At 36.1% G+C, this 11,395-nt stretch overlaps 1 protein-coding gene across 6 annotated transcripts in view; it reads left to right on the top strand.

Moving 5' to 3' along the window:
- The window catches only part of Strbp (spermatid perinuclear RNA binding protein), a 98,456-nt gene that overhangs the window by 53,691 nt on the left and 33,370 nt on the right, over positions 1–11,395 (top strand). For all 6 annotated transcript variants that reach the window (XR_002025023.2, XM_033759059.1, XM_019205948.2 and 3 more), the window contains exons 11-12: positions 7,883–7,975; positions 8,399–8,598. Coding sequence is in view for 5 of the 6 variants with exons in the window: in XM_033759059.1 (XP_033614950.1) it covers positions 7,883–7,975; positions 8,399–8,598 (293 nt within the window). In the remaining variant the exon portion in view is untranslated. The remainder of the gene's footprint in view (positions 1–7,882; positions 7,976–8,398; positions 8,599–11,395) is intronic.

Genomic DNA, 11,395 nt, shown 5'->3' with positions numbered 1-11,395 from the left:
GTTTTTTTTTTTTTTTTTTTTTTTGGAGAGGGCACTAGGGGCCCCAAAACTTGGGACTTTCATACTGGGCTACAACCTCAGCGCCCCCCTCTTCCATTTTGAGATATAGCATCTCATTAATTTGCCCAGACTGGGCAAATCTTCGATCCACCTGTCTCAGCCTTCCAAAGTGCTGGGATTTACAAGCCTGTGCTACTACACCTGGCTTGCTAGGAGTAATTTTTACATGACCTCTAAGATATGTTTCTTGGAGTTATTGTAGGTTGCTAAATGACCTAGTAATTTGTTGAATATATCAGTTTATCCTCCCACCACTATTATGTGAGGGTTCTTGTTGCCCTGTATCCTCAACATTTGGTATCCGTCAGACACTTTTCTGACATGAAATACCACTTTACATTTGACCTCCAGGTTGTCACTTTTTCTCCGTTCTTCTGGCCACTGCCATCACCTCAGTTATCTTCGTTCTTCCTCATCTTCCAGACTTCTAAATATTACAGAGTCCCATGGTCCTGGCCTTAGACTTTCTCCTCCTTATTTATACTGACTTGATTTAGTCTCCTCTGTCTTGAAATTTTTTTTCTACATCAGAGATTCTAGGCCTTTCACTCAGAATGCCTGCAGCATATTCATAGGGCTGTACTGCATCTTAAGGCTAAGATGTCTCAAATCCAGTCTCCTGCCTCTGCTCTTCTCGTCCATAGCAGCCCCATCCCAGTCACTGGAAACACTCCATTGACATGCTCAGTCTCCTGTCTGTCAAGCTGCTCAGGCCTTAGTCTTTGAAGTCATTTAAACCCTTTTCATTCACCCGTATTCATACCATCAATACTATGGGCTTGTGCCACCACACCCAGCATGTTGTTGTTTGTTTTCTTGATGTTAAACATTCTTTCAGCAGTGACAAGGAATCTCAGTGCTGTTTTAGTTTACATTTCTCAAATGGCCTGTTGTGGGTTTTTTCCATGTATTTATTGACCATTTGTTCTTCATTTGAGAAGTGTCTGTTCTTTTCAGTTGCCCATTTTTCAACAGGGCCTTTCAGTTTGTTGGGGGGGAATCTTAACTTTTTTTAGTTCTTTATAATTGTAGATATTAGTTCTTTGTCTGAGGAATACATGGTAAGATTTTTTCCCCCACTTCATAAATTGTCTCTTTACTCTGGTTTCTTTTGCATTTTAATTTGATGTGATCTCATTTGTTGATTCTTGGTGTTATTTCTTGTGCACCTGGGGTTCTGTTCTGAAAGTCTGTATCTTCAAGTGTTTTACCTATTTTGTCTTCCATCAAAATGTTTCTCTTCTAATATTTAGATTTTTTTAGTTTAGTACATGGTAAGAAGTAAGGGTCTAGATTGAATCTTTTGCATGTGGATGGAAAGCCAGTTTTCCTAGCACCATTTGTTGAAGAGGCTATCTTTCCTCCAGTGAAAGGATCTGGCTCCTTGGTCAAAGATAAAGTAGCTGAGTGTGCCTGGAGTTGTTTCTGCATCCTCTGTTTTGTTCCTTTGATCCCCAAGTCTGTTTTTTGCAAGTATCATGCTGTTTTTATCACTGTAGCTTTGTAGTGCAACTTGAAGTCTAGGAGAATGATGCCCCATCTTGCCCTTGTTGTCCAGAATTGCTTTTGCTAGTCTAGGTCTCTTTTGGTTGCATATGAATTTTAAGATTGCTTTTTCTAGTTCTATGAGGAATGCTATTGGTATTTTGATTGTGATTGTGTTAAACTGTGTGACAGTTTTTGAAGTATGGATATTTTGATTATATTGGTTCTGCCTATCCAGGAATAGGGGATATCTTTGCGTTTTCTGATACCCCCTTCCATCTTTTTTCAGAGTATTGTAGTTTTCATTGTAGTGCTCTTTCACTTCCTTGGTTAGGTTAATTCCTAAGTATTTCATTTTTCTTGGTGTTATTGTGAAAGATATCATTTCCCTAATTTTTTTCTTGGTGAGTTTGTTATTGATGTACATGTATGTACACTAGGATTTTTGAGTGTTCACTTTGTATCCTGCTGTGCTACTGAATTTGATTATTCTAGGAATCTTTTGGTGGCACTTCTGATATCTTCTGTGTAGGGGGTCATGTCATCTGCAAATAATGATAATTTGACACTCCTTTTCTATTCATTATCTCTTTTATTTCTTTCTCTTGTCTAATTGCTCTGCCTAGTTTTTCAAGAACTATTTTGAACAGGAGTAGTGATAGTAGACATCCTTGTCTTATTCCTGATTTTAGAGGGAAAGCTTTCAGCTTCTATTTAGTACGATATTGGCCATTGGTTTATCATAGATGGCTTTTATCACATTGACATAAAGACCTTCTGTACCTATTTTCTTAAGGGTTTTTTTAAATCATTAATGGTTATTGGATTTTTTCAGATGCTTTTTTGTGCCTATTGATGATGATCATGTGATTTTTGTCTTTGCTTCTGTTTATGTGGAGCATTATTACCCTTACTTACTGATTTGTGTATGTTGAACTATCCCTGCATCCTGAATCCTCTTTGGTCATAGTGAATGATCTTTTCAATGATTTGCTGCATTCTGCTTTCCACTATGTTATTGAGGAGTTTTGCATTTTTATGAAGGTTTTTGTAATTCTTGAAAACACAGGTTTTTAATGTTAGATTGGTCAGCAATTTTTCTTTGTTACAATGTTTTAAGTTTTGGCTTTAAGATGAAACTGCCTTAATAAGTTAGGAAGGACCCTTTCTTTATCTGTTGTGTGGAAGTGTTTATGTAAGATAGATTTTATCCCTGCTTAAGCATCTCTTTAAAGGGAAGCCATTTGGACATATGGTTTTCTTTGTGGGAAGATTTTAAATTATGAATCAAATTTCCTTGATAAATATGGGACAGTCATCATTATGACTGTTTTGGTAAGGTTTTTCATTTTTTATATTTTTGAAATTTGTCCATTGCATTTAGATTTTAAAATATTATGCAACCAGGCACAGTGCCACACACCACAACATGTGGGGAGGCTGTGGCAGAAGGAATACAGATTTGAATACTACCTCAGCAACTTGGTTGAGACCCTGTCTCAAATAAAAAGAAGTCTGGGACTGTCACTAAATGGTAGAGCACTCTCAGTACCCTCTGCCAATTTTCATACTTTTTTTGGGGAGGTATCATTTTTTTATGAGTCTTTTAAGATTCATCTTTCAGTTCATGTGTTTGTCTTCTATTTCTTCAATCTCTGCTCTTATCCTAAGTTATTTCTTTTTACTATTTAGGCTTAATTTGCTGCTTTTGTTTAGAACTTGGATGAAAAATACATTATGGATTTCTTTCAGTCTCTTATTTAAGCACATATGTTATTAAGATGGTAGATTTTCTTTTAAGCACAAGTTTAATATTTTCATTGTAATTTAGTTCAACCTATTTTATATTTTTCTTTTTATCAGTTCTTTGATTAGACATTTAGGTATCATTTCTTAATTTCCATGTATATGAGGATTTTCTACTTTTTAGTTTGTATTTATTCTGTCACCCAACAGTTTGCATTGCATGAGTTCTATTCTTTTTTAAATTTTTTTGGTACCAGGGATCAACTCAGGTCCTTGGCACTTGCGAGGCAGGCAGTGGAACCACTTCGCTAAATCCCTGGCCTAGTTCTATTCTTTGATGGTGTTTAAGACTTGTTTTATAGCCCAGAACATGGCCATAAAATGATTTGTGCTCTGAAAAGTTATATATATATTCTGCAGTTGGTAATTCTAATCTTCTTTACATATCAAGTCTCATTTGTTCATTGTGTGTTTAGATCTTTTCTGTGTGTGGTTTTTGTTTGCTAGCATGTTGTTAATTACTTAGAGAACTTTGTCTATTCGCTTCTATTGTAGATTAGCTTTCCCCTTGCACATCGGCAGTTTTTAGCTTGTAACAGACTTCTGGCTCTTGGAGTTTCTAATTTTCCTGTTAGAAATTCCTTTGAATAAAGTTTATTTTGAGATTTTTTCACACCATCTGCATTCCTTTTTTGGTCTATTTCTGTTGTCTGCTCTTTCTCTTGATTTTTCAGGGTCTTGCTTTGTAACAAAGTTCAGGCTGGTCTTGAACTTGAGGAAGTCCTCCTACCTCAGATTCCCGAGTGCTAGGATTATAGGTTTGTGCCACCTTGCTCTGCCTTTCTCTTAATTTTTGCTTACAATATTTTGTTTTCTCAAGTGCCTGCTACTATGAATACTAGAGGTTTTAAATAAAACATTGTAGAGAATTTAAAGTCTTGAGTAATGATACCTTTCTCCAGGGAGAATTTATATTTTGGGAGGAGATTGCTAATGGAATCTTAGATTATTTTAATCCTAGATTATTTCATTATTATTGAATAATTTAAGATGATTTGAAGCTTAACTACAGTTCTTGTGAGGTCTAGATTATTTCTATTTCATCTTATTTTTCTAGTGTGTAGCATTTGAAGGCCCAACATGAGTGTGTGGATTCAGGCCGTCTTGTCTTGTCTTGTCTGTCTGTCTGTCTGTCTTTCTTTCTTTTTCTTTCTTTCTTTCTCTTCTCTTTTCTTTTCTTTCTTTTTTGTCCTTGAGCATCAGTTTTAGGGCCTTGAGACCTGGGGAGTACTCCATTCAGTTCTTTGTGAATTTGGGAATGTATCTCCCAATGCAAGGTTTCCTTTCTGTTCATGACTATAATTCTTTATTGTCCAGTCTAGATTTTTTCTGGCTTTTCTGATTGGTCTCATCAGTCAGTTTTTTTCTTATTTACCTACCCTCAAATACTGGAAGAGCAACCCTGGCATTTTATCAATTAATGGCATTGGTGTTGAGAACTATTGTCTTATATCATCACATAGTTCTCCTTATCTTGTGTAACCATCCTGCCTGTTGATGCCATTCCTACCACTCAGGCTTTTATGATATTTTTTGGTATTTTCCTGCTGTAGGACCTATGTATTTACTCTTTTTTGCCTGCTGAGATCTCTTTTCCCAAATGGCTGAATAATTCACTCTTTTGATCTCACATATCTTCATCAAAAAGTCTCCTCATCAATGATACTTTTTGACTCCTCCAGCGAAGGCCACATATAAAATAGTGATACTTCCCCTCCTTAAAATACTTTTATTTTCTCTATACTCATGGTTATTTAACATGTTGTAATTACTCTGTATTACTATGCCTACACTCTTTAACAGCAGCTTTTTCTTTTGTGTGTTCACCACCTAAAATTGTCTCGTTTATAGTAAATACTATTTGTTGTTGAATGAATACCTGAGGGAAATTAATCATGGGCATGATTATAGGATGCTTGTGAAGATTAAATAAGTGAATGCATGTAAAGTATTAAGAGTAGTACTAGGGATGAAGTCAGAACTCAAGTATTATTTAAAAAATTATTGCCTCACAAATGATCACTTCTCGTTTCTGGACAACTATAAAGATTAAAAACTACCTTGTTCTTTTTACTAGCCTCAGATTTTTAAGCCATTTTCCAGGGGCTTGGCTGATAATGAAACTTAAAACATAGACTTATATTTATGTAGCTAGAGGATTTAGAGAATAGATCTGTGCATTTAACCAGCTTGTGATTTCCATTCAGTCAGGGAACTGCTTTTAATGTAACTTAGTGAGTGGGAGAGTGATTGAATAGACACATTCCTTTTTAATTTTTGTCTCTTAAAGACTACATTCTGGGAGGTGGACAAACTCAAGAATTTTATGTGATGCAAGTGAAATATAATACTAAGCAGATGCTATCGCTTTCTCTTGAAGAGAATATCAAAATTGATCGACCGATTGACCTGAGTGGTAAATATTGACCCAAGCAAATGCTGAAGTCAGTGTTTACCCAAAGGAACAATAAATCTTGATCAGAAACACATAACCTTGGTATTATTACAAAATTTCACTAGAAGTATCTGAAAGCCTTGCGGCATGAATATCTTGAACATAGCTTTCCTTAGGAAAAATGCAATAGCCAACTTTCATGTTCAAGACAGGGAATTATTTAACATACTAAATCACTCGATAAGCTTCTCTGATTTTTTAAAATCTTGGACAGAAAGCTGCTACTTCGGTTCCATACTCATTATGTTATTATTTCTTAGTCTCCTGTTAAGATACTTTATAAGGTAAAAGACAAGGAGAAAATTTCTTTGGCCTTCAATAATCAGTAAGGCTGGGCATGGTGGTGCATGCCTGTAATCCCAGCATGCAGGAGGCTGAGGCAGGCAGATCATTGAAAGTTCAAGGTTAGCCTGGGATGTAGCTCAGCGGTACAGCACCTGCTTGGCAAGTGCCAGGCCCTGAGTTTGATTCCTAGCGCGCGCGCGCGCGCGCACACACACACACACACACACACACACACACACGAAGGAGGCAATTATACAAGATTGTATTAGTCACTTTCCTGTTGCTGGGACAAAATACCTTATGTACACAATTTAAGAAGGAAAGGTTTACTTTGGCTCATTTTTTCAGAGGGTGCGGTCTGTTTTTGGCTCCAAGGCAGAAACACCTGGTGGAGAAAAGTTGTTCAGCCCTTGGAATCCAGGAAGCAGAAAGCCCCCTAAAGGCACGTCTCCAGGGGCCCACCTTGTACAACTTGGCCCCACCTCCTAATAGTGTACTTAAGCTGGGAAGTCATCAATGGATTGATTAATCCACTAATAAATTGAGCAACCCTTTCAAGATCCAGTTACCTTCTGAACCCATGAGACTTTGGAGGACATTTTAGATTTAAACTGTAACAAAGACTATGTCTGATACTCAAGTTAACTGTTGAAAAGTTGATGTGAGAGAAAGGGTTTATGGTGGAGGGGAACTGTAAATAAAATCTTGAATAGGATTTGAAGTGGCAGAGGAATATTTTACATTTTATATTTTTTGAGTTTGATAATTGGATTTCTGAAAACATAAGATTTAATATGTTGACTTTAAAAATGTATAGTTATTATATAGGTACTTGTTTAAGTTACTTATATAAATTTTAAAAATACTTGAGAAGATATAAGTAAAAATAAATTCTATCAGAGGTAACTACTTTTAACATTTTAACAAGTCTTTCCAGACCCTTCCATTCCCTCCCCTCTCCCTCTCCTCCCCTCCCTTCTCCCCTCTCCCTCTCTCCCTTCTCCCCCTCTGTCCCTCTCTCCCTCTCTCTTTCGAGACAGGGTCTCATTATGTTGTTTAGGCTGGACTTGAACTCACACTATAGCCTAGGCTGGCGTGGAACTTGTGTTGATCCTCCTGCCTCAGCCTTCCAATTGTTAAGATTATAGGCATGTGCCACCATGCCTGACTCTCTAAAACCTTTTGTATTCAAGTATGTAGCAGATGTGAATATATAGTCTCTTAGTCTGCCTGGGCTGCTGTAAGAGAACACCTTAAGACTAGGGAGTTTGTGAACAATAGAAATATATTGCCCCCATTTCTGGAAGGTGAAATCCAAGATCAAGGCTCCAGCAGACTTGGTGTCTGGTAAAGATCAGAATTGGGATTTGGGTTAGGGTCTGTTCCTTATAGATGGCACCTGCTATGTGTCTTCACCTGATGGAAGAGACAACTCTCAGGATTCTTCTGTAACAGTTCTGTCACAACCCACATGCTTTTCCAAGCACTGCTTTACTTGCATTAAGTTTCAACAGGAATTATTGGAGGATGGAAACATTCAGACCATAGCATATGTATAGATATTTGTGTGTATATGTGAGTTAAATGAGAAAATAAATATAAAAAGTGATATTACATGGTTTCAGAAAGATTTGTGTTTAAACATTTTGCTCTTTTAGATTATGAGTGTGGTAGTTTATCAGTAAAAAAGTGTGGCCTTTGTGTGTGATTTCTGAGATTTATTTTATCTGAATTTATTAGAGTAAATGCTATCATTTGTTTTGAATGACAGTGAAGCTCTCATTTTTTTAGGTGCTGGCTCTTCAGCTCTAAAGAGACCGTTTGAAGATGGATTAGGGGATGATAAAGATCCCAATAAGAAGATGAAACGAAACTTAAGGAAAAGTGTGTAAAACTTTTATTTTTCAGTTGATGTGAACTAGAAAGGATTTGTAGCCTCAGATAAGAAAATAGAAAGTGAAATATTTGGTTCATTTGATTTAGAGTTTTAGGGTAAATTTTAACTAAGAAATTGATTCTTGAACAACTTTTGTTTTCAGACTTCATTGTTTAAGGTAGATTAATATTGACAAGTGGAAATTAATGTATATATATAGTTAGTGAAGCATATTATTTTTATAGTTATGTCAATATGATAATTGAGTAATATTAACTACTTATGAAATTAATTTTGTATGTTTATTTTGCAATCTTCATTTTTAAATACCTGGTAAATTTGTGGTGGTTACTAGGAACCTAAAAATGTATAGATTAAAAGCAAATTCGCTTTCTAGCTAACTTCTGATCTCATTTCTCTTTCCTTAACAGTCCTGGATAGTAAAGCAATAGACCTTATGAATGCACTAATGAGGCTCAATCAAATCAGGCCTGGGCTTCAGTATAAGCTCTTGTCTCAGTCGGGCCCTGTCCATGCTCCGGTCTTCACAATGTCTGTAGATGTTGATGGAACAACATACGAAGCCTCAGGACCATCCAAGAAAACTGCAAAACTTCACGTAGCAGTGAAGGTACAGAATTTATTTTTGCTTACCAATGGTTTGTTGTTTTAAGTTCCAAATAAAATGCTTATTTATTTACCTGTGGTAAATCAATATCTTCAAAATTTTCACAACAGTAACATAGAAACTCATCACCTTCAGATTACAAAAAACTTTTTATTATAAAAAATAATGTGTATTAGAAAATATAGTAAAAAAAAACTCAGTTACATATTTCTGAGGCAAAGATTATTGATACTTCAATATAGTATGTTGGTTTATTTCTTTTTCTGTTTTGTTTTCAAGTTAGACCCACAATATATATAATTTTATCCTGTAATTGTTTTTAATTAGTTTATTAGTATTTTTCTAATTGAAAGCTTCATAAATAATTTTAAATGGCTGTATGATTAACATGAATTTTTTTTTGCTGAAACCCTTTTCTATCATTGAATATTTTGCCATTTCCAGTTTTGTTGTCATAAATATATTTGATTAGTATTTTATGCATGCTGCTATTTTGTATTTCAAAGTATTTCCATGGGGAATAATGTTTGGGATTGGGCCAATTGGTCATGCATGCAGATTTATAGAAAATTCCCAAATAATGGAATCTCTTTGTAAGTACATTTAACTTCTTGAATGCCAGAATGTCAAAGATCATGTAGTCCAAAGATTGTCACTTGAGAAAAATTCTGTTCTATAACAGTATGGCACAAAATGTTTTTGTGGTCATTTCAATATGTTACAAGTAGTATTAATGTGGATGCAAACACTGTCCTAGATAGTAGAGATATAACAGTGAGCAAAGAGAAGTACCTATTTTCATGGAATTGATGTCCCACCATGGGTGTGATGTGGATACAGACAATAAATATATAAGAAGCATATGATAGGTCAGTCAGTGATTAGAACAGTGCCCAAAAATAGTAACAAAGAGGTAGAAATATTAATATATCCTGTATTATTTACAGAATGGATTTCTAGACTGTGATGAAAGAGTATGAGTTTAAAATGAGGTAGAAAAGTAGATCCAGGACTAAGGCTAAAAATATAGTTTAATGAGTTAGCTATTGTGTACTTTTGAGAATGAGTCACAAATTTAGAGCTAAATTCTGTAGCAAATGACATTAAAAATGTGTGAAATATACAAGCTACTGACTATGACTTGAAAATGGTAGATTTATAAGTGTCTTAAGTATTTTTGTATAAATATGAGGTAGAATTCCTCTTTGGATCTTCACAAAGAAGGGTATCAGTGATACTCTTTGAAGCTGACTTTGATGGAGTGTTTTTTTTGGGGGGTGTGGTACTGGGGGATCAAGCTCAGCACTGTGCTTGTGAGGAGGACCCGGTGCCACTGAGCTAAATCCCCGCCATGTGGGGTTTTTTTGTTTGTTTGTTTGTTTTGTTTTTTTTGAGACAGGGTCTCACTACGGTAGTTAAGACTGACCTGGAACTCACTATGTAGCCCAGGCTGGTGTCACAGCAATCCTCCTGCCTCAGCCTCCCAAATGCTGGGATTACAGGTGTGCGCCACCATGCCCGGTACATGGGTTGTTTTTTTAAATAAATAATCTTTAGGATAACCTAGTGGCCCCAGAGCAACTTCCAATTCAGTAAAATTGGTGGGTATTTTCTTTTTTTAGTAGAATAACAAATGTTTCTATATAATGAATTAGATGTTAATTTCTTATTTGATACAGTGATACATTTTTATAGAATAATGGAATTTGAATGGACTGGGAATGCTTTGTCTTCACTTCTTGTTTTTGTTTTTGTTTCTTGAGACAGGGTCTCACTATGTAGTTGAGACTGACCTGGAACTCACTATGTAGCCGGGTGGTCTTTTTATAGAATAATGGAATTTGAATGGACTGGGAATGCTTTGTCTTCACTTCTTGTTTTTGTTTTTGTTTCTTGAGACAGGGTCTCACTATGTAGTTGAGACTGACCTGGAACTCACTATGTAGCCCAGGGTGGTCTTGAACTCACAGCGATCCTCCTGCCTCAGTCTCCTGAGTGCTGGGATTACAGGTGTGCACTACCACACCTGGTGCTTTGTCTTCACTTCTGAAGTTTGGTTTTTTATTTTTTTCTGTCTGAACTTTTGGCAAACATGGAGGGGCCTGTATATTTGGGTCCTGTACATTCTGTGATAAACATTTGGAATATGTACGTATCAGTTAAAATCTGAATGGTGTTGGATCTGAGAAGAGTTTGTAAAGGGCTCTTGTGACATGTGTGGAAATAGATGGCTTTCACACTTTTTTTTTCTTAACCTTGAGTTGCAGTGTGGATAGATTGTGCACTTGACTGCTAAATCCAAAATATGCGAAGAGTTGAGATTTGGGCTGTTTGAAAATGGGATAAACTGGACTTCTGCTTCACTCAGGTGGAATAAGTATCAGGGTAAACCAGCTCTGAATGTTTGAAAAATCTCTGCTTTAATATTTTATTTGGCTGAATGTGTTTAATCAGCAATCTGATGTGAAGGCCTGGTGCTCTGTCAGCAATAGCCTACATTGGGCTGGGGATTTAGCTGGGGATTTACCTCAGTGGTTCCACCACCTGCCTCAAAAGCATAAGGTCCCGAGTTTGAGCCCCACTACCAAAAGAAAAAAAAAAAAAAAAAGGAAAAGAGAAAGAAAAAAGAAATATCCTGCATCTTTTCTGGGCCCCAGTAGTCTTACTCAGATTTATGCACTCTGTAGTTGGATTCCAGGTTTTGCTTTCTGTGTTGAGACAAAAGTTTGATACAAACCCACTGGCAAAACCTGAGCTGAAGAGATATGGGTCCATTTTTAGTCTTTATTATTCTGTTTGG

The sequence above is a fragment of the Fukomys damarensis genome, unplaced genomic scaffold (assembly GCF_012274545.1).
Source record: "Fukomys damarensis isolate Sample0158 unplaced genomic scaffold, DMR_v1.0_HiC HiC_scaffold_36, whole genome shotgun sequence".
Lineage (NCBI taxonomy): Eukaryota > Metazoa > Chordata > Mammalia > Rodentia > Bathyergidae > Fukomys > Fukomys damarensis.
Note: the sequence above shows the minus strand (reverse complement) of the source record. Positions and strands in the feature narration are given on the sequence as shown.